This window comes from Dromaius novaehollandiae, chromosome 2 (genome assembly GCF_036370855.1).
Source record: "Dromaius novaehollandiae isolate bDroNov1 chromosome 2, bDroNov1.hap1, whole genome shotgun sequence".
Taxonomy (NCBI): Eukaryota; Metazoa; Chordata; class Aves; order Casuariiformes; family Dromaiidae; genus Dromaius; species Dromaius novaehollandiae.
Window position 1 is genome coordinate 25,473,899 of NC_088099.1, and position 22,441 is coordinate 25,496,339.

The 22,441-nt window shown below is 38.2% G+C and overlaps 1 protein-coding gene across 7 annotated transcripts in view; it reads left to right on the plus strand.

The window, feature by feature from the left end:
- The first annotated feature begins 2,280 nt into the window (after positions 1–2,280).
- The window catches only part of CFAP69 (cilia and flagella associated protein 69), a 39,658-nt gene continuing 19,497 nt past the window's right edge, over positions 2,281–22,441 (plus strand). For 2 of the 7 annotated variants that reach the window (XM_064506041.1, XM_064506040.1), the window contains exons 1-16: positions 2,282–2,460; positions 3,332–3,394; positions 4,826–4,888; positions 5,964–6,073; positions 7,990–8,066; positions 9,962–10,060; positions 12,051–12,200; positions 12,325–12,502; positions 13,472–13,595; positions 16,143–16,191; positions 16,296–16,417; positions 17,317–17,533; positions 18,321–18,485; positions 19,781–19,899; positions 20,359–20,477; positions 21,615–21,696. In XM_064506041.1, coding sequence (XP_064362111.1) covers positions 2,338–2,460; positions 3,332–3,394; positions 4,826–4,888; positions 5,964–6,073; positions 7,990–8,066; positions 9,962–10,060; positions 12,051–12,200; positions 12,325–12,502; positions 13,472–13,595; positions 16,143–16,191; positions 16,296–16,417; positions 17,317–17,533; positions 18,321–18,485; positions 19,781–19,899; positions 20,359–20,477; positions 21,615–21,696 — 1,860 coding nt within the window. In that variant the 5' untranslated portion in view covers positions 2,282–2,337. Of the gene's footprint in view, positions 2,461–2,654; positions 3,191–3,331; positions 3,395–4,825; positions 4,889–5,963; positions 6,074–7,989; positions 8,067–9,961; positions 10,061–12,050; positions 12,201–12,324; positions 12,503–13,471; positions 13,596–16,142; positions 16,192–16,295; positions 16,418–17,316; positions 17,534–18,320; positions 18,486–19,780; positions 19,900–20,358; positions 20,478–21,614; positions 21,697–22,441 lie in introns of those variants that run through there. The other 5 variants (XM_064506042.1, XM_026098775.2, XM_064506043.1 and 2 more) reach the window with 5 other exon arrangements.

A 22,441-nucleotide genomic window follows, 5' to 3' on the forward strand; every position in this document is an offset into this window, starting at 1 on the left:
CTTTTCCCCAAAACAATGAAAAGGAAGACAAGAAGTCAACAGAGTGATTCTTAGGAGGACACCACTTTCCATATTTTAAAGAGCTTAATGTCATATTTGAGAAACTGTGCTGATGGCTTTGAAAAAGTGTACAGTTTGAAAGTAGCCATGGAAAGGGTATCACTTGGCTAGGGCTGATGACCCTACCCTTGCAGCACTTGAAAGGTGTACCCTATACAGAATACAGTCCTTCAAAAGCTTACAACCTAAGTAGGTAAGACAGCAAATAAAGAGTGAGAGAGGAAATAATTCTCTCAGCAGCCAGCAGGAGATTAATGGCATAGCTAGATATAGAACCTTGGTCTTGTAATACACAGCTGTGTGGCCTACACATCAGATTACACAGTCACACTGTTTTATATAATTTAACTTTACTTCAAGGATAACATTTGCTGACATGTCTTCTCACTCCAAGAGAGTTTGTGCTTGGTCACAACAGAAATCCTCTTTACATCAAGTCTACCTTTTAAATATATTTCTTAGCATTTGTAAGGCTTAGTAGTTAACACTTGTGAATTAATACTCTCAGAGGTACGGTACTATAGCCTTGATGTCCATAATGTTGTTTATTATCAATGAAAGAGGTAGGTGTGATACAGTACAATGCAAGCCTGTTGTCTGGGGCAGAAAACTGTTCAGTAAATATTTTCACAGTTGACCACAGATTTTTGAGGATGGACATTTGCCAGTTTGCCAAGGGCAGCAGAATCCCTGGAATCAAACCTGCACAGTGTAGCTTTCATCCCAATTTTAAAAGCCTCATTTATAAAAAAGGTGCTCAGTGAGCAAATGGACCTTTGCAATATGATCTTTGGAACACTCGACCAACAAATGGCACGTGACCTAAGCTTATAATTTACAGACTATGTTGCCCAATTTAGATATGCTCTCTATATATTTGTCAGCCAAACCATATACACATAAGCCACAATACATGTAAATTTTAGCTTTATTTCATGGACTGAAAAAAACTGGTTGCATACATAGAATATCAGTAATATCTGGACACCAATCAAAAAAAAAAATAATCCAGTTTGTCCAGTGCTAACTGCCTGCTGTCCTGTAAGCATTATCATTACAATGTATCTCTAACAAATACTTAATAAGAAATCTGCTTGTTCCATCCAGTGTAGGACCGGATGCTAGACTACAGCTGAGAATATGGTCACCCACGTTTACAGAAATGAATATTCATGGCAGGGCTTGTGAACCGATTAGAGCCATGGAGACAGGCCATCCACAGGTGCATGGAAAGGGGCACATGGAAAAGTCAAGCACCAGCTCCCAGCTGGCAGCTGTGTAGTCTCGTTAGGTGAATGCACTACAATATTCCAACAGGTTCATTCCCTTGCATCACCTGCATTCTTATAAAAGCAGCTCAGGAGGTTAAGGATGCCAAAGTGGTCATTGCATTTTCCAAATTAGAGTCTATTCTATGCTAGGCTATATTTCTGCCATCATTGTGGAGAGTTTCAGCTGTGTGCAGGATGACCGGCCGTCTAGAGTGTGGTTGGGTACATGCTGTACCGTGCATTTTTCCTGTAATGGGGAGAGAACTGTCTAGCATATGTGAGCACTAAACATAATATGCATTTTACACATTTCTGAAGAAGGCAGGTATGAAACGGGAGGGGTACAGCATGTGTAAGAGCAGGCTGGGAAAAGTGAGGGCAAGAACTGTTTTGCTGGTAGGTGAGGCCACAGGGGTTTCTTGCTCATTTGTTATCAATCACTTCTTCCAAATCCCAGTAAGGGGCAACCAAGCCAAGCAGCCCTGCAGAGCACCAGTGCTATGACCAGACCCAGGATACCGTTGTGGGTACAGGACAGTGCACCAGGCCTTTTGCTGTAGCCACTGCTGGAGAGGCAGCTCTTCCTCCACACGTCGGCCCCAACCCAGCAAAGAAATCTGGTATTCGAGGACGATTTGGAGTTGACAGGTTCAGTCACACACCTACCCTGGAGCCTGCACTTCAAGACACCACTGCACAACCCTGCGTGCCTTCAGGAAAGAGCACGCGTATCCCCACAGGAGTGTCGGTGTTCACAGCTGAGCGACGCCACAGCAAAAACCCGGCGGGCACGGCAAGCGCAGGGGCACGGCGCACCGCCAACCCCCGCCCCCGGGGCAGCGACCGTCCCCGGCCCCCGCAGATGGCCGGAGCCCGCGGCCGGGCTCTGCCGCGCCGCCGCCGAGGGCGGGCGGGAGGCGGATGGAGGCGCGGCTGCCGGCGCCCGCCGCGGCCCGCGCCGCTCCCATGGCAACCGCTGGGGCCGCAGCCGGCGGCGGCCGGGCCCATGTCCTCCCTAGCCGAGCCCGCCGCCTCCCGGGCGCCCTCCCGCTCGCCGGCGCGGTCCCCGCGCCCCGCTCGCTGCGGCGGGGAGCGGCGCAGCAACGCCGCGGACGCCGACACCGTCCAGGTGAGCTCCCGCCCGGCCGCCGCGGGCGAGGCCGTCCCCACGGGCAGGCAGCCGCCCCTCCGCCCCCGCGGCGCCTCCGCCCCCGGCCCCGGCCGGGCTCCCTCCCCGGCCCGCCCGGGCGGCCGGTGCTGCCCTGCCGCCCTGCCCTGCCCGGGCCGGGCCGGGCCGGCCGCCACCGGAGGCGCAGCGCCCTTGTGCCCCTCCGCGAGCGGACCCGGCCTCCAGCCATGTCGAACGCATCGCCGGCGCTTAGTGTAGTTAGAGCTAGTTCTGCTTCCTCCAGCGAGTGAAATTAGGCCAGACAAGACAAAAAATCCCCCTTGGATTTCTGTCACTTTGTGAAATACAGCCTCAGACCGGCAGCCGCACAGGTATGCCTCCCGGCTCCATCTGGCCCAGGAAAGCGGGCCAGGTTGCTCTCTGAAACACACTGCGCCTTCCCCAGCGGCCCCCGCGTGTCCGGCCATGGGGCGCCAGCATCTGGGGGCACCGGCAGGGGAGCCGGGCCGCCGAGAGCCCCCTCGGCCTTCACCGGGCCCGGTGGGCCGCGGGGCTGCTTGTCCGCCCGGCGCGCGGTGAGGTGCCACCGCGGAGGCTGCGGGACGTGGTGGTGGTCGCACCGCCGAGCTGTCCCCGTCACCCTTCGGCTGAAGCCGAGGAATCTCCACGCCGGCACATGCGCTGAGGTCCAGGCAGCTTGGATGCTGAGTCAGTCCGAGAACAATCCCAGGTTTGTGCTCAAAACACAGCCTAGACGTGTCCTTCCTTGGGGAGTTTCTGTTGATTCATATGTGGCGCTTTTACGTGTTAAGGTTTAATCACTTTTTAAGCACATTTTTTAAAAAATGTAAAAAGTTTGCCTGTTTTCTAGGATACACAGTTCAAATCAGTGGATTTGAATCATGTCATCAAACTACTTGAAGAGACAAACTCAGTAAGTAAGCCTGGCATCTGATGATTTTAGTTGCGCAGATGAAAAGGAGGCTTAGAAAAATATTTTATACAGATACGCTTGTACCTATTTCTAAATAAACCAGAGGGCATTGGTGGCTGGGGCTACAAAGCACAAAGCTGAAGAATTTTTAGCAGCAGTTTAAGGAATCTTGTAAAGATGTTCATTATAACAGAGTGGTGTCTATGAGCATTTTTCATTAAACAGCCCAGTACATCTCTGTGCAAATATTTTTGCAAAACAGACAAAATTGTGTGCATTTAAAACCTAGATGTGCAAAATGACTGGTTTATCTCAAAGTTTTAGAATGCTGAAACCTACAGCTGAAAAACAGAAATACATTTAGAGCTATTTAAAGCATGTCAGGAATTTATGTAATTGCCTGAGTTAACTGCTGAAGTTTCTCCAGGGAACTGATTTTAAAGGAGGGAGAACTATACAAAGTTCAGTGTTCAAGAACAAATATGACTACCTAGGCACACAGAAGAGTAGTATCTCCTGGACTTCCACAGACTATGTTTCATCTCTACAAGCAGGTTTGATGGATTAAATTCACTAAACCATCAGTTGCTCTTAATCTAAAAGCCTAATAATTTATATTCTTAAAACAAGAACTTAATTAAACATCATGCCGCATTTCAAGTTAACATGCCACAGAGAACTTGCTTGTCTCTTTTTTTTTTCCTTTTTATTCAAAGTTGATAGAATAAACTCTTACTGACTAAATAAAAATGTGCTGAATGATGCTGTTTATTGCCTGTCTAGAGAGCATGAGATATATGATAAAACACCGTCAGGATTCTGGGCTTGTAGATTCCTGAAACAACTTTTTGGCTTGCCTCAAGTTGCGGTGATCTTGCCCAGCATGGAGATGCTCAGAGGAGCTGGAATGAATGCTGCATATCATCACTGGCACACCCTGATACAGTCTTACTTCAATAGTTTTCAAATTTGAATTTGCAGGCTGTTTTCTAATGGCGGCAGAGCCACACTCTAAGCCACTTAGATCTATATTTATACACAATTGTGTCACATGTAAGCCTACAGAACATAGATTTGGATTTTGTAAATTATCTTGCACAGAATCCCAGATAAATTCGTAGAAAAAAACCCCACACATTTGAACAAAACCTGCAGTTTTGAAAAGCCTCCTCAGTTACTACAATGCAGACTATATTTAGAAATGGGGCTTGATCAAAGAACTAATCCTGCTACAAAGCACTTTCAGAATTTCATTGTGTCTTGTGGCTTTTTAATTTGGTTTCCACTTTTCATTTCAGAATTTCATTGTGTCTTGTGACTTTTTAATTTGGTTTCCACTTTTCATTTAAACTTAAAAGGGGATCAATATAATCACTTAAGGTTCTAAGGAAAACTGCAATTAAAACCTACTTTTCATTTTCTTTATTTAAGAGTAATTTGGAAAGGCAGCTGAAAATTCTCAAGAAGGTAGTCAAGCACTTTGAAAATGGGCTTGTATCCTTTTTGCCAGTTTTTGGAATACTAAAACTGTGGTGTTTGATATATGTTAATATTTTGACTTCTCAGCAAAACATATTATGATCTGCAGTGCTTCCAGGTGGAGAGCAGTGATGGTCTGCTTATGTTTTGATCATTGACGTGTGCACACATAGCCAAGGTTGGTAGGGTTAGAAAGATTCTTGGATGGCTAGATTCATTTGCTACAAAATAAAATCGAGGTAGCAGCTACACAATGATTGAAAGTGTTCAAATGTAAGCATAAATGTAAATGTGTATTTTCAATTCAAAATAGGCAAACATAATAGTTACTACATAAGTAGCAGACAAAATAGCAATAACTTCTGATGAGGAAACATTTTAAAGAAAAACAAATTCAGACTAATTTATCTGAAACTTTTTTTCATATATACAATAGAAATTTAAAGTTTTCTAATAATCGGAGGTACTGGGGAAGGTGTAGGAATATGAAAAAATGTGATTAATTTCATACAGTTTAGCTAATAACCGCAGTGATTACGTTACTTCACAACTGAGTCATGGGCATACGCAGGCAGTTTCCATGAGTCCAGTGGATTGGTAGTAACTTCTAAGTCTCAGTAAACTGTTCAGTTTTGATCTTGCGCCTCTACCCTAAATTAGATAATCTCAATATGTGTTTGTGTCCAAATTTTCAAACTTTTGTCTCTAAAGTTAATCACATGGGGTAAGAGAAAGAAAGGATTTGAGTACCTCAAGGTTGTTTCAGACAGAATTTAGGCAGGTAGATTTGACACTGTGGTGTAAAAATTTTCATCCTGTGTTTTTAGACATATTCTGTGCTGAACTTCCAGTGATTTTGACTGATAAGAGAACTAAATGAGAGTTGAAAGTGTTTTATTTTTCTGAAGTAAGGTTGCTTCCAAGAGCTAGGTATAGATTTATATGCTTCATCTTAATCATCTAACTCTGAAAGCCTGGGCCTTGGTTGTTCTTGGCTGTATCTTTGAAGTATGATAAACACAGTATTCAGCTTTTTCTCCTAATTCTTAGCAGTACAAACAATCTGATTTCCTTAACTTAAAATTAAAAGCCCCTTAAGGATTTAGCACAAATATTTGAAATTCTTAACTTGTGTGCAGAAAAGCTTAATGAACAGCAAGCTTTCATTGAGCCTATGTGTGAACTTATTAAATTATGTGGGTAAGTACTTCAGCCCTTATTTTAGAGATTTTAAACACTGCTTATTAACATGTTTATACATTTTCTAAGGCAATTGACATGTCTCTGTGAGAAGGCATCTATTGTATCACCCTTCCTTTTCATGTCCCATTCTTTCCTTGAGTCCAGTTTCTGTTGGCATGAAGGACCCATTTTAGCAGTTAAGTATCTGCAGAGCTACTTATTACATCATTCAGTACTGTATCATAATTAGCCTCAGCATGCTTGGAAGCAGGATTCCCCAATGTCATTACCTACAGTAAACTGTTCTGGGCTTGCTGGCCTCAAGAGATTCAGCAGTAAGTCTTGCTAAAGTGTTTTGTGGTTTCAGACAAGCTCTCTAAGTGGGTTTAAATAAGTGGGTTTAAAACCTGAGGTGATACAAAGAGACTTTAAGCTTTGTGAAATGACAAGCCATATTACAGAAGAGGAAAAAACAGCAACTGGAGGATTTTGGATTTATAACCTGCTTTAAAATGTATTACATGAACTTTCTGGCATCTTCATTGTTATTTGCAGAACAGGAAGCTGGTGTTATTCGTACTTGTCCATAGTTTCCTTCTTCTTCCCAATAATTTAGTAAAGTTACTGATGAAATACTTGTAACTACAGTTACTCTGGAATTTAATTATAATTGGTGAGCATATGGAAGAGAAAAATTGTGGCAGACAGAAAATGAATTGCATTTTAAGCCTGATATTCAAATAATTTTTTACATAGCTTCCTCTCAGCTATTATGTATAATAAATATGTAACTCTTCAGCTGAACTTTTTACTTTCTAGAGCATCATCAGTTGTACTGCTTTCCTTTGCTGCCACACAGTGGAGAATGAAAAAATACATTAAGTTTCATTTTCTCCTGTGTGTGGCAGAAATGTGACAAAACTGAAAATGAGGGTGTACAGTCAATAAAATGTATTCGTGAATAGTATTTTTCATCTTTATAGCAATTCAGCAATACTTGTGGTTTCTGCAATGAGTATATTTTGGAAGACTGCACCCTTGGGTTTTGCTTTAATTTTTGTGTTACGGAAATTCCCCCTCAATTCACTAGTACTTCATACGGCAATGAGAAGTTTGTAACTAGAGGGAGGGGCTGTTATCTGGAAATTCCTTTCAGATACTAGAACTCCCATAGTAGAACTTTCTGTTTTCTCATAACTACCTCTATTTCTGTACCTGTTTTCTTCCCACTTGTTTTTTTAATGTCTGTTTGTTTTTCCCCATTTATTCCATTATTTGCTCTCTCCTCTTTTCTTCTGTCTATGTTTACAAAGGTAAACCTACAGGAAAGCTCTTTCTACACTATGACATGCAGAGACCAACCTTAATATTTGTAATGTTTACAGTTAGAGAATTTTATAGCACTTACATATTTATTTCATATCTGAGTGTTTTGCAAATGCTTCTGAATTTGTCTTGATAACCTGTCTCTAAAATAAATTGGTAGTTGGGCTATTTGGAGTCAGTTTATTAGTTTTATTTTTCTCCATTTCTAGAGGTCTTGTGATGGGCTATGATCCTTTTTTTCATCTCTACACATGTCTATTAATAGCCTAGCTGTGGAATAGACTGATACTGCCTAGGTTCCAGGATTTAATCTTCCACATTTAAATTACATTTGTTTGCTCAGATTATTTTTGTTGTACCAAATATGAATTATGAACTGTGGACACGTACTACTAGTTGCCAAAATATAATTGCCAGATTATGGAAGTGGAACTTTCAATGTAGAATCAGCATTGCAAAGAATATTTTTGTCCTGGGCAAAGCGTCTTTATTTGCAAAGAAAGTCAAGGAAAAAGAAAACCTATTGAGCTTTTCTAACGGCTTGATTAAAGTGTTTTTCTGTGGTGTTTTAAGCATGGTTTTATTAACTTGCTTATTTCATTTTGCAGGTTACCATTTCAAAAAAAGAAATTATCTGATGAAGTAAGCTATTCCCTGACAGTTTCAAAATCAATTGCACAACTTGGTGAGTGTAGAGTGATATGCCACAATACCTTCAGTATAATAATACGAACTATATAACTATCACAATTTCAACTGCTTGTTACTCTAGCAAGTTTAAGTCGTTTCTTTCAATGATTCCATCAGTACTCTATGCTTTTTATTATTCAGAAAGTATTCTTATTTTGCTATGTTGCTAACTCACACATTAGCTAGCAGTTTCCTATTTGCTGATGTCAGAAGCTATGTGAAAAAACTTCAGTGTTACACCTGAAGAACTAAACCTCTCTGTAGCATGTTTAAGTTCACAGAATTACAGAATAGTTGGGATTGTAAGGGACCTCTGAAGATCAGCTGGTGCAACCCCCCTGCTGAAGCAAGGTCAGCTAGAGCAGGTTGCCCAGGACCACATCCAGACTCTACAACCTCTCTGGGCAACCTGTTTCAGTGTTCAACCACCCTCACAGGAAAGAAGTGTTTTCTTGTGTTCAAGTGGAATTTCCTGTGTTTCAATTTGTGCCCATTGCCTCTTGTCTTCAGAAGAGTCTAGCCCTGTTGTCTTCATGCCCTCCCTTCAAATATTTGTACACATTGATAAGATCCTCTTTGATAAGAAGGCCTTCTCATCTCCAGGCTGAACAGTCCCAGCTCTCTCAGCCTTTCATCATGACAGATACTCCAGTCTTATACTCCAGTCCCTTAATCACCTTTGTGGACCTTTGTTGGACTCAATCCAGTACACCCATGTCTGTCTTGTACTGGGGAGTCCAGAACTGGACACAGTACAAAATTTCATTTTGTTCTGAGAAATTCGTGTATTATTACAACCACTGAAGCCTGGGATAGGGGGGAAGACTTCATACATCTCTGAAGCCAAATGGAAGAAACAAGTAAGACAGAGTAACTTCTGACTGCCAGCTCAAAGCTTCAGAACCCACAAGCCTGAGAACCATCTCCCACAAAGGCAAAATACAGCAAGTCAGTAGTGCCATGCCCTACCAGGGGCAGCAGTTCCTGACTTCTGCCTCCTGCTGCATCTGAGTTGTGAGCTCCTGTCTCTCAGGAGTCTATTTTAATAGAGCTGTTGGAGGAAAAGGTCTCAAACTGATGTCTCAATGTCATTGGACTCTTCAGTACCAGACTATCTTGTTATGACCTTGCATATGACTTTTGTAATTTTCAGAGAACAACACTGCAAGTGCTATATGTCAAAAAAGGATTCAGTAGTGAGGAGGGGTGATACACCAGCTCACTTAATGGAAAGATTTAAATGGCAGAGAGGTAGGACCTCTCAGAGGTCATCAGCCTGTCACACATGAAAAAAAAACATCCTTGAAATGGATGAGAAAGAAATTCTTCATAGAAATCTTCATTTTCACAGGCCCAAATAGAGAGCACAATGGCCCCTGAGTTTCAGATAGTTGCAGATTCTCTTTAGTGTAGCCTGTCCAAAAATACATTAAAATAGAAAAGATAGTTTATATTATCCATGTTAGGCATCAGTGGCTCTCAATTGGTTTCTTTCTGTCTTGTGGAAAAGAAGCTCTTTTCTGTGCTCCCATTATGTCGTATCATGTTTGGTAGAAGCAGAGTTACTAACATGATAATGGTGGCAGCCTAGTATATTAGCTTTCTTCTGAGAATAACTTCTGAGTAACATCCAGTGCCTTATAAGAATCTGTAGCCAAGGAAAAGAGGAGGACACTTTTTAATAAACCCTATGCTACTACTCCAAGACCACTTTGTCCTTTTCAGTGTTGGAGACCCTGTCCCTTGAGTGTTTTTTAATCAAACTTAGCATGAAATAGACAGATTTTAGGGGATATGACCAATAAAGACAAAGTACTGTAATTAGAAGTGTTAAGATGAATTTCAAAAATAATTATAAACTTTGTAAATTAATTTTTTTCGTTTTGACAGGTTATTTGATGAGGGTGCCAAGCTCTGAAGTTCGACTACAAATCTGCAAGTGTATTGTTAGCTTTTATAATGTGGAACCACCGAAAAAACTACTTTCAGGTAAAGCACAGTATTTTCAAGTGTCACAAGAAATCAAATGTTAACCAACTCAACTACTTTGAAATCTTTGAATTTGCTATGGATGATATTATTTATAACTATCATTACTGTATCTCATTTAATAAATATACAGTATTGGCAAATATGCAATTAACATTTTTATAGAAATGCATACTCAAAATCTGAAATTATCAATGTACAGCATATCAATTAATATTATACAGAAAGGGATTAATATTATATAGTACCCAGAAAATGTGAGGTGGTCACAAATTCTCTGAAGCATGGATAGTGGAGGAAGAAAGAGTAATTAGGATTGGAGTTATAAGAACGGAACAATTATCATTATCTACTTTGCATGTATAGTCTGGAGAGAAGCAGCTCTAGCTTCACTTGTGTTGCTTATGAAGAGTTGGTCTGAGTCCATCCAAATTTGCTTCTGTCTGTATTGTTTGGACACATTTGAGCGCAGGCTTTAGATAAATTCTGGGATTCTCTTACAGCAAAACATTAGCATAAAACAAATGTAAGAATGACCATACAAAGGTCAGTGCAGTGTATGATAAAGCAGGTGATGAGAGAAAGAATTTAAGAATAAGGCAAGCAAGCACACCATGATATTTTCCTTCAATATATTGCCCCATTTTCAAGCAGTCTGTGTCTTAGAGAATTCCTAAAACAGAATTTATTTCTTTTATGCTTAATAGAAGTTGATTTTTTTTTCTTCTGTGAGATTTTCTATCTTTTTTCTATTTGCTTTTTATAACCATTTACATCTTTGCCTTTCATAGCACCAGGAAGAAATTATTTTCACAATTTAGTGTTATGGTGTGGAAGAATTATTTCTTTTTGTTTGTTTTAAACATATTGCAAACTTTATATTATGTCCCCTGTTACTTGTCTTGTGAACAATAGAGAAAAACTCTTCTCTATTAACCTTCTTTGTGCCACTTTTCATTTTATATGTGTCTATCATATCGTTTCTTAGTCACCTCTTTTTTCAGGTGAAGAGGCCAAGTCTATTTAAACTCTCTTAGTGTATAAGCTCTTCAAAGCTTCTGATAATAGTCATCACCCTGCTGTCTGTAATTTTTTTTAGTCTGTGGTAGATATGGGAGGCTGGAACTTCAAAGAATCTTCCAGGTGCTGGCACACCAGCCACTGTTAGTCTCAGTTTTATTTGCTGTTCTTTTATTAACAATTCTTAACATTTGATTTAATCATTTAACACCCTCCCCTAAGATGTTGAACTGATATTTTCATAGAAGAGTCCTCAAAGTTCTTTCTCCTGTAAAGTAACAGCCAGTTTAGAGTTTATGCTTAGTTAAAACTGCCTTTCCCCGTATGCGTTATCTGTATTTATCAATCCGTTTGATATATATTAGGGTTTTTTAAAAGCTATTTTAGATGAGCGTTATATTTGCAAGTTAGAATATATAACTATGAATTTCTTTTCTCAGTGTTTCTCTTTCCCCTATAATTCAATAATGAAATAACTATTTGTATATGCATGGACAAAAGTAAAAACAGGGACACATTAGAAATTCAAGCTTATAAATCAAAGGCTGGATTCACATATTTTAAGTAATATGGTAATGGAAAGCATTAATTCTCTATTGAGTGGGCTACAGAAAAGAGCTAGGTCCTACACCAAGAACATATTGCATGACCTGGACAAGAAATTTCACCTTCCTATGCCCCTGCTTGCCCCTTCACTCTCTGCTAACTCTAGAAGGAAAATTATGTGTTTATATAGCATTTTAGTCCTCTGGAGGGTAAGCCTTTTGGATATGCCTTAGGTACTGTTAATATTCAAATATAAGAAAAAAAGCTTTTGTTGTTTATTAGAAATTTGTTTTCCATCAGTTTTAGGACCAAGGAAATATGAAACTCCCATCTCATTCCTTTTTTGAGAAAGGGTGAATATTTTACGAAATAATCAAAATTCTGAATATTTACTGTATTATAACTAAAGCTATTGTATGTGCAGGTTACCAGCCAACAAGTGCAAACTATAAAATTCAGATGGCGGAATTAGGAGGATTAGCAGAAACTCTTCTTTTATCACTAGCATTAGTTGAAAATCAACTTACTGAGAAGTTGTGGATACTGAAAACTCTGCAGTATCTCTCCAGCTCTGGTTAGTACAGATTGTTCTTTCAGCAATCTCATTACTTCTGATCTTAGATTGTTTGTTCTTTGAACATGTCTGAAACAGTTACTGACCTACAGGGAATTAATTATTCAGATTTTCATAATTTCAGGAGTAAATTGCAGACTTATGCTTAAGGCCCAAGCAGCCAGCAGACTCTGTGTGCATCTGAATGATGCTGATCCCTCTGGACAGCTGGTATTCCGTTCATCAGAAATCCTGTGGAACCTATTAGAAAACACCTCAAAAGAAGAAGTTGTTAATCAGCTTAGTAGCTTGGAATGTGTACAGTAAGTGCAGTGAAGCATTTTATGAATTAATATTATAATTTTGGAGACATCTAAAGCATTGCTATTTTGTAGCATTTTGTTTGAAATAAATAAAGAGAAAGAACAAAAGGGGAATGGACTTCTCTCATTAAGTCCTCATTAAGTTTTACACACCAGAACAGATCAGACCTTATGGCCAAGCAGCACATGATTTAGACCATTTAGATTTTTTTTTCTTTTTCAGAAATTTAGATAGCATTATGGTCTGTCAGATGCCAGCAAATGACGTGTGATATGAGAGGTGCCTGCAGGGTAGTTTACGAACTCTGTGGCCAGGGTGCTGTTAAAAGCACTTCTAGTCAACTTGAAAAATACTTCATTGTCAAGCCTCTCTTCACTTTGTGAATTACAGTGATCCACCACCACTTGTTTCTGGTATATGGCAAAAGGGAAGTCAAGGTGCTTTGCTGCATAAGTACTGCTTTGCATAATGCAAAAGTTAACTGTACCATTTTCAAGCTCATGTGTCAGGCCTGGTACGTCAGTATGACTGTGCTGTTGGAATGTATATGTTATGATATATGAGGCTTAGATCCTCAGCTGAAGGAAATACAGGTTCTCTCTTAGTGAATTATGTTGTTTTCACTATGGGTGATTTGGGATTAGACCATCTCCTCTTGATAATCATTCAGCTACATCCTGTTAAGTATTTCCATGTTTGAAAAAGTGTTATACCTGTCTGTTAATTCATTATAACACATATAATGCATGGTAAAATTTGAAGTATGTGTACTTTGCATCCATGCTTAAATTGCATTTCTAGCTGTATACATTAGAATCCATTTCATAGTAAAATTTTAAGTTACTTTTCTTAAAGTTGAACCCTAAGGCTTTGAAAAGTATGATACTGAAAGGGGATTCGCATATGCTAGAGCTGTCTAAAATGAAATATGAAAAGAAAAGTTAAAATACCTTTCACTTTCTTCTAAGTGCTTTGAAAGAAGTATTTGTACACCTTCTTATGCACGGTTTCCGCAATTATGATCGTCAGCTAAGAAATGACCTCTTGGTGATTGCCACGCTAGTAGCTGAAAACCCTGCAGCACCTATGATTGTAAGTATTCACAGTTATATTCCAGAGCCAAACTTTTCCTTTGCTGTTACATACTCAGTATTTTACCCCATTCAGGTTCTAATATTTGTTCCGCTCTGTCTCCAGTGCATTGCTCTTTCTTAGGTTTGCTGGGCAGGAAACATTTTTCCTTCCTGCAGTTCCCTCTAACTCAGATTTCAAATCTATTTACCATCAACCTGGAGTACTAGCATCAACCTTATTTGATACTTAAATTAAACTAACTGTATTCATATGCAGAAATTAACAGAATTCCTGTATTCCTGTACAGATTCTCAGATGTGCCATTCTGTTACAGTGAGTTTTGCACTAAATCTTATTCACTGTTTGGAAGATGTAGTAGTACAGGCTGTATGCTATGGTCTAAGTTTAGCTGAAGTACCCGTGCCTCATAACCAGAGACAAGAAGGCTCCCAAAAAACACAACTCAGAAGCTCTGAAAAGATGCCGCAAAGACAATTGCCTTGTTCCAGTTAAAAAGAGGCACATAAGTTCTTTCTAACCTAAATGTAGCCCTAAATGCATTATGACAGCTCACTTAAAAAGTAGGATATGACCCATTCTTCTGTGATATTCCAGAATTTTTTGAGGAAACTGTAAGAAGTTAAGTTTTTATAGATGTTTATATTCTTTTACTCTCTTGTTTTACCGCTGAGATTTAGAATTTCACATGAAGTTGTGACATACTGAATAACTGAGCATTAAAATTCCTGTCTATATAGATCTATTAGCTGCTGTTTTGCAGCTTGATCAGGAATGGATTATTTTCAGGGAATTTGCATTTACTTCAGTAGGAGTGTCCCAGTTGGCTCTGTTACTAAATAGGTTTTATGATCTGTAATGAAGATTATAGATTTTCATTCAGGTTTTCTATTTTCTCACTAACCATTTTATAAGGTGTGTTATATTATTGCAGCAACATATTTAAAGTCTAAAACATTCAAATCATTTATCTGGCTGCAGAAACAAAGCAGTTTTGTCCTACAAGATAAGTGGCCAAGACACAATATTCTAATTCCATATACTGAAAGAAAAAAAATGTTTCAATGAATAATAAATGTTTCCATTTAAATTTTCTATTGTCACCTTTCTTAGAGATTTTACTTCACTTCTGGAGAGCAGATACAAGGTGTAAATATCAGATAGAAAAAAACATTAACATTACTATTCAATCCTGTCTCGTAGAGAACACCAGAGAAATTTTCATCAGAACTTTATCTTTTTTCTGTTAATGTACTGTCCAAGCAAATACAGAAACCTCAGGCTTATATTTAACATAATTCAGAGATCAGCACAGAAATCTGAACCTTTGAAAGGAAAATAATTTTCTTGCACAAGTAAATTGCAAAATATATGTAAAGTAAGACTTATAAGGTATTAATTATAATTATTTCTGTGTCATAACAAAACTGTCTGTTTAGTAATTACTGTTTTCCATCAGAATTTAGTACTGCAAGCAATAGTAATCAGTAAGGTGAAAATATAAATAATTTTTAGTGTAATCAATTGGTTTTAATTAGCCACTTTGCAATGGCTTTGTAAAGGGAGTATGATACCATGAAGGCTAAAAATAATGGGAAAATGTTTATGTGTTTCAGTATTTTTTATTTAAAATGACCTTTGCCATATTTTTATTTGTTAAAACCATTTCGGTGTGTTAAGGAGCTGATCCAGTCTGAGCCCTTTTGGGAGGGGATGCCTCTAAAAAGCTGCTGCAAAACCACTGATGTGCTTGATTCTGCAGGGATGGTCTGTGCAGAGTTTTGAGCTCTGCTCTTGTGGGGAGCTGGCGTAAAGCTCTGTAGTGGGTTCACCAGAGTGCTGAGGCCAAGATGATGTACTTGGCGCTCAAGAAGAGCAGTGCCATGCCAGCCGTGTTTATATGGCTCCAGTCACCTCAGAAACGGAGCTCTTTTGCCTCTGATGCATTGTGTATATACTCCTGACCTTGGCCCTATCCATGATTATATTATATGTAATTGTCCTGTTGGCTGTCTAGAAGCTGTGAATTACTAGATTTCATTTTCTGAACTGCATCTTATAAACATTACAATATGAAATACTTATAAATGCAGGTTGTTCATTCATGCAGTTTTCATATGCCTACTTGTAAGTGCACACAAGTTGAACACAAGTATATTAGTATACACAACTGAATGCACAGAATTGTATATACTTGTGACCATGATATACAGACGTACCTGTGCACAAATGCATTTTAAAAAACAAGACTCTAACTGTACTGGAGAATACTGTTTTCTTGTGTGGTAGATTATAGTAGTTAATACTTGGGCTTGGGGCTTCCCCGGACAAGTTGATGCTTGTACAGAATGAGGGCATAGGTTTAACTAATCCTTAGCATTGTAATTAGTATTGTACATGGTTGATCTCTTTTTTGATAAAATTTTGATTATTCTGCAATAGGATAAACTCTGTTGTGTTCTGAGGAAAAAAGTAAAACTTAAATAATCAGTTTTAATTTCATTGTAATTTAATTTAATTAACACATTTATTTTGAATGCCTATTAGGAAAGTGGATTTACAAAGCAGTTAATAGTGCTTGCAACATTTGCTGAAGGTAAGAGATTTTATACAGGTGGGATACAAATATTACTTCGTAATTATAATGTTTTGACTTTTATTGAAGACTTTATTGTGACTTATCTACAATTTCCTTCACAGTTAAAATCCCCAATCCCTTGGTAAAAGGTCTTAAACTTACCTACTCTTATGAGGACTTTGAGCTGAAGAAGTTGCTGTTTAATGTAATAGGAGTCTTATCTAAAGACCCATGTGCTGTACAGGTAAATTGTAACAAAACAGAACATACTGTAAGCAAAAAAAGGGCCAAGAATTACAGGGATATTATTTAGTTGTCCATATGACATGGCTCAATAGTTAACCTGCTGTTGTCTAAATCAGGAATTCAAAACTATACACCATACATAGCTTTAAGTCAAGTCCTGCTGTTTGAAAGCATTGTACATTTCTGATTTTAGAAAAGCTACAAACTTAGACCATGCTAGAACATTTAGCTGACAAGCGACTGCAAATCATTATTGAAATACAGGTGAAGAACAAAACAGAGTTTCATAAACCACAGTCTGTGGGAATGCTACAGAATATAAACAGTTTGTCTGTACTTGTACTGTTCCCGACATCCATTCTCAATAAAGCTAATATTCTTAGTATAAGCCAGACATATTTATGTTTGTTGTTCTGTGAATATTCTAGCAGTCTAAAAGACCTGTAGACAGAAAGAGAGCTGTAATGTGCATTCAGAGGTCTCCCAGTCTGGAATATTGGGGGATCAAAACAAAGGGGCTTACCTGTTCCACAATTTAGACACAACCTTGTTGACTTACTGTGTGAACTGATAATCTTGCCTCACAGTAGAAATATAAAATATTTTTCACTTTAAAAAATGTTTTCCTTTAATGTGCTTTCAATCACTGAATTAATTACTATGAACTGGTGCACTGTCTACTGATATGCTCGTATTTCCTTGTGATTAGGTTTTGTCAGTATTTGGAAAATCCTTCCTACAAGCAAATTAGTATATTTTAAATATTTCAAAAAGATGATGGCAAAAAATAAGGCTAAAACTATTTAAAAATAAAGTTGATTCATTGTTTTAGATTTTTCTTGTTTGCATGTGAAACCTGTAAGCTGTATTTGTTCTTTTTGTCTTTTGACTCTACAGCTTCTCAGTGAAAATGATGTGATGCCAGCTTTGCTTTATTATGTAAAACCAAATCAAAAGCCTGGATTTCATGACTGGTCTGCTGCCCAATATGAAGAATTACAGCTTCATGCAATTGCTATTTTAGCTTCAGTGGCTCCCTTGTTACTAGATAAATATTTGTCCTGCCAAGCGAATACTCTCCTCCTTGTGTTTCTAGAGTGGTGTATAGGTCAAGGTCAGTAGATGTTCATGTCTTTCATATAGAGTTACCTCAAAACACAGCTTAACTGGACTTACTTTCTTTATCAGGTAGGAAAAATGTAAAACTTGTGAACTTGGAATTATTATTTTTAAATAGGTCACATAGGAAAAGAATCTTTTTTTTAAAAATGAGCCATAATATATTTTTCTACTGGAGTGTAAACTGGTACCTCATTTCCTGTGTACCACTATATTGGTGTTCCTTCAGTTGTGCAGGCAGTCACACATCTTTATTGTTCATATTTTAAGCTAGTCAGATGCACTTACTGTGGCACTGAGTCGAACCAGTAGTTCCTGCCAAGAGGCAGGATATGGTTACTCAAGCTTGGAGTTGTACACAGTAAGACAGCTTCCAGACTAAAGCTTATTTGTGGCCATCAGCTGAGAGTAGAACCTAAGCAAATACATAATTAACTGCACCCAGTCTCCATGGATTTGTTTCCTGTAGATGGATAATTTTCACCATACAATGGGTGATTTTTCCTATGAACAAATTTTAATTTGGGTGTGACTGAGATCAAAAGATTGGTTTTACCTGTCATGCTGGAGAAGATATTTAAAGTTTTGTACATTGCTCATTAACCTAGTAAGTAAAGTAAAAAAAAAATGTTGAAATAATTTTAAATGTTCATCAAAATCATACCTTTCTTATGAATATAAAAAGCATAGCCCTTCATAGAAAGGCTTCTTATTAGATTGTTTTAAAGAAGAAGCCTTTCTAACATTAAAGGATTTTTTTGCTTGTTGTGCTTGCTCCACAGATCCCTTCTTTGGTCAAGGTAACAGTTTCCATGGAACAGGTGGTCGTGGCAGCAAACTTGCACAAATGCGCTACAGTCTGAGAGTACTGAGATCTGTTGTGTCTCTTTGTGATGATGCTGTGAACCTTAATTTATGTGACCAGGGAGCAATTAGCCAACTACTGGGTAAAGCACAATTTGTATTGCTGTACTTACAATAGTATGTTTCTGTTGACAGTAGGACATGTCCGTGCTTTTTCTCATGCTGTGGTTTCAATATGTTACTCATTTGATTAAAAAACTGAAGAAAGAAGCTAAAACAATTAATATATTGATCAGATTTTTAATATCATGACACTTTAACATACAGAATTGAAGTAGTTAAGCAAAGCAGACAGCTCTAAAAGTCTAGATACATAACTTCAGAGTGAAAGCTGTTCCTACACTCTCTTATTTTACTTGATATTTGTTACACCTTATTTTCATTGTGTTAGCCCCTGGGAACTTCAGCCATAAGGAATAGTCTTGTTGTACCTGTCTACTACAATATCACTTTCCCCAACTCCTCTTTAGAATAGAAGGGAATTAGAGACAGAGAATTTAATGAGAGTAGCATTATGAAGAATAAAACCAGAGTAAAACTGTTCAACCATTGTTCTTGTAAGTCATTTAGATCATTTTCTTGTTCAGTAACTTATATGTACTATTACAGGTTGTTTTGAGTGCTGATACATGTTAGGTTCTTTTCTTACAATAATAAAAAGTTTTCACTTCTCTGAAAAAAATCATATTTGAAGTAATAAAAAGGTAAGGTCATTCAGATTTCAAAGAGTACGTTATAATGGAAAGCCCAGAAATAAAAAATTGTATGTTCCCAGTTGAAAGCAGATCTCTGGTGAAAACTCCATGAAAACTTTCAGATTTTAGCGAAAGCAAAATTTACACTGTACACTACATATCAGATTGAGGCAACTTTTCTTACTCCAGGAGAGCTCTTTGTCTGAATATCCTCTTTCAGATAGTGATTGCAAGGCTGATCCCCTCAGCAGTGGTGGCATTTTATCTCTCTCCCACATTTCCACTGTCAGTACAGATGTTTGTGAGGCTGTATGGTAGAGAAGGTCAGGGAGTTCTTTGCCTTTTTCTAAGGGTTGTTTAATCCATATCAGTTACCAGTTGCACTGGCACAATGCAAGAGGCAGCATGGAGGAAGGAACAAGGGGCTGAAAGAGCTAGCAAAAGTCAGTGCAAGCTGCTGTCTTTACCTCTGCCACCAAGGGCAAGGTCCATGAAACTACAGCATCAGAGGGCTGCACTTCTGTAAGCTATTGTAACACACACGAGATAAAACTGAATAGCATTAGTAGATTCCCTTAGAAATCTCTTGTACATTTGTTTTTTTTTTAAATCAGGTGCTATAATAGAACTTACATAAACTTGCATACAGAACATTCATATGTATAAAATATATTCTTCTACAGATATCCTAAAGTATGCAGCAAACAGATCTAAAGAAAAAGAAGATGCCATTCTGTTGGAGATCCAGGCTGATATATTATTTATCCTGTCTATTGTCTGTGAAAATGATCTCCACAGAAAGGTTTGTATCTTTCTACCTCATACTGCACAGAAAATGTCACAGTGATGTGGTACATTTTCATTTAAATGATACTTCATTTTTTTTCTTGAAAGGCAGATGTCCATTGCAGTTCCTCACGCACAAGTCAGGACTGGTAACTGGTTTGTGTGACAGTGACAGTTAAAATACAAAATCATTCAGAACTCCATTAGCCAGTGTCTCACCTATTTGTTAGTTTACATAGTTTTAAAAATGAAGACGTAAAAATGTGCTGAGGAATGGCGTTATCAGATAGGAGGAACTGAGAATCTCTTTTTCTTACGTATAGCATAAGGCATATACCGTACTGTAATGAGTGGGGCAGAACTATTACAATACAAATATTTCTAATTTTCAATTTCCTTTGGATTTTATTATATGTAGTTATTTAGTAAATATTATTTAAGAAAAATATTACTTTATTTAATGTCCATTTAACAGGAACTCTTTGGCTATGAAGGAGTGGATATGCTTATCCCGTTCATGCAGATGGATCCGAATAAATTATTTAGTGGATTAGGCCACAGTCGACTCCTTTTCAGTGCACTGGACTGCTTGTGGTTAGTAAAGAAGTATTTTAGCAACAGTAACTCTTAAAAATCGGAGCTCTTATATTTTAGGTCTGCAACACTATGGTCTTTTCTCTGCACATATAAACTCTTCTGTTTAAAATGTGGAAAAATCCATTTTACAGTTTGTCTAGTTAACAAATTATAAATGGAATATTTTGCATGTATTCTGTTCTAGATAGGGCTCAGTAAGACAGGGTAACTCCCCACACAGCAGGCAGAAGAGTGACCCCCCCAATGCTTCAGTACAGAGTTAGTTAAAGGTTCCTAGAGGAGGGGTGCATGGTTAGAGTCTGTAAATAACTTTAGAGGAGTAAATACAAGGAGAAGATACACTGTTAGCAGCTAAAAACTATATAAGCATAAGAAAGGTGTGTACAAACTAGTTGTATATTTAGCTAGAAATTAAAACAAGATTTTTATCACAAATGAGATGTTTAGAACACCAATACATATGGTGACAAAAATTAGCTTGTTTTAAGACAGAACTTGTTAAACACACAAAAAGCTAAATGATATGTTTGTCTAGGAGAAAAAAATTGGGCTCAGCAATGCAGGAGATCCATTCCAGACCGGATCATGAAGTGAGGAAGTAAGAGAAGGAAGAAAAAGTGTCATGAATGCAGATTTTAACAATCATTATAAGCTGGGAGAAGCCAGCACTGTTGCCAAAACAAGCAGTTTTCCATGTCTCACCCCCTCCATTCTGCTGGCAGAAATACTCATGCAGCTCTGCAATGAATTGGATCTGGGACACATGATCTAGCTAAATACTAGCCTGTTTTACTTAGTTAGTAATCTGATCTGAGTTAAATTGAATTAGATTGAATTCTAATCCAATTCATTGTGAACCTGTCCAGTTTCTTGGATTGCCACAAGGAAGGTACCAGCCGTGGGACAAGAAAGAGCAGTCAGGTGGGGTATATTTAGTTATACAGTGTAAATGTAAAAGGTAGTTGTAAATGCACAGATACAGGCATGTGAAATATAATTTTTCCACTCCCTAGAGGTATTAAGCATAGTGCATACCAAATATTTTTAATGCAACTCCGTAAAATAAATGAGATGTTTCTAAAGTGTTTTAAAGCGTAAAAGTGGTTCTAAACACTGAAATTATTTCTATTTAAGGTCCTGTGTGATTGGATGTTACATTGCAGAGGAGTCTTTTCTTGAAAAACAGGGCATTTTCCTCCTCCTGGATCTGTTGGCAGTAGGTATTTTTATTATTGTTATAGAATAAAACAGCAGTACAACAAGCATGGAAAATTGCTAATTTTTTTGTCATGGTATCTCTTAGAATTATTACAGTAATAACATGAAGGCAAATGTCTGTAATTCTCTGAAATAGGAAGGTAACCACAGAGCTCAGAAATGATTTGACAGATTTTCCATGTATCTTTCTTTTAAAACAAATATTCGGTAGATGTAGTTTTAAATTAATTTTAAAAATAGGGTTTTTTAATAGAAAATTCAAACCATACTTTCACTTAGGATAACAACTCTGTTCAGAAAAGCACCCAAGTTCTTCACATGGAAGTCAGTAAGAACAGAGCTAGTATATACTTCAAGACTTTACAAGACCTGATGTTTAAGAAGTTACTTGTACATGTATCTAGGATGTATAGCAACTTTTATGGTTCTTGGATATATGGCTGGCACAGGCGTTCACCTCTCATGAAGCACGTTCCTTGCGTGTCCCATTCCCCCATTATTCTTGCCAGCCATGCTGCCAGCCTCTGAAGCCTTTGCAGTGCAAAGCTGCAGACTCTCTCCTACCCTCATCTGCTTCTAACAGATCAGGTCACAAAACAGAACAGATGCTCTCTGGTACTGCTCAGCCACTGCCTTTTGAGTTTCTTTTTTATAAAAAATATCTTGGTAGTAGTACATTCCCCAGAAACTTCAGTTCTCCAGCATGTTAGCCTGGAGGCACATGTACCAAAAGCTATTTTGTA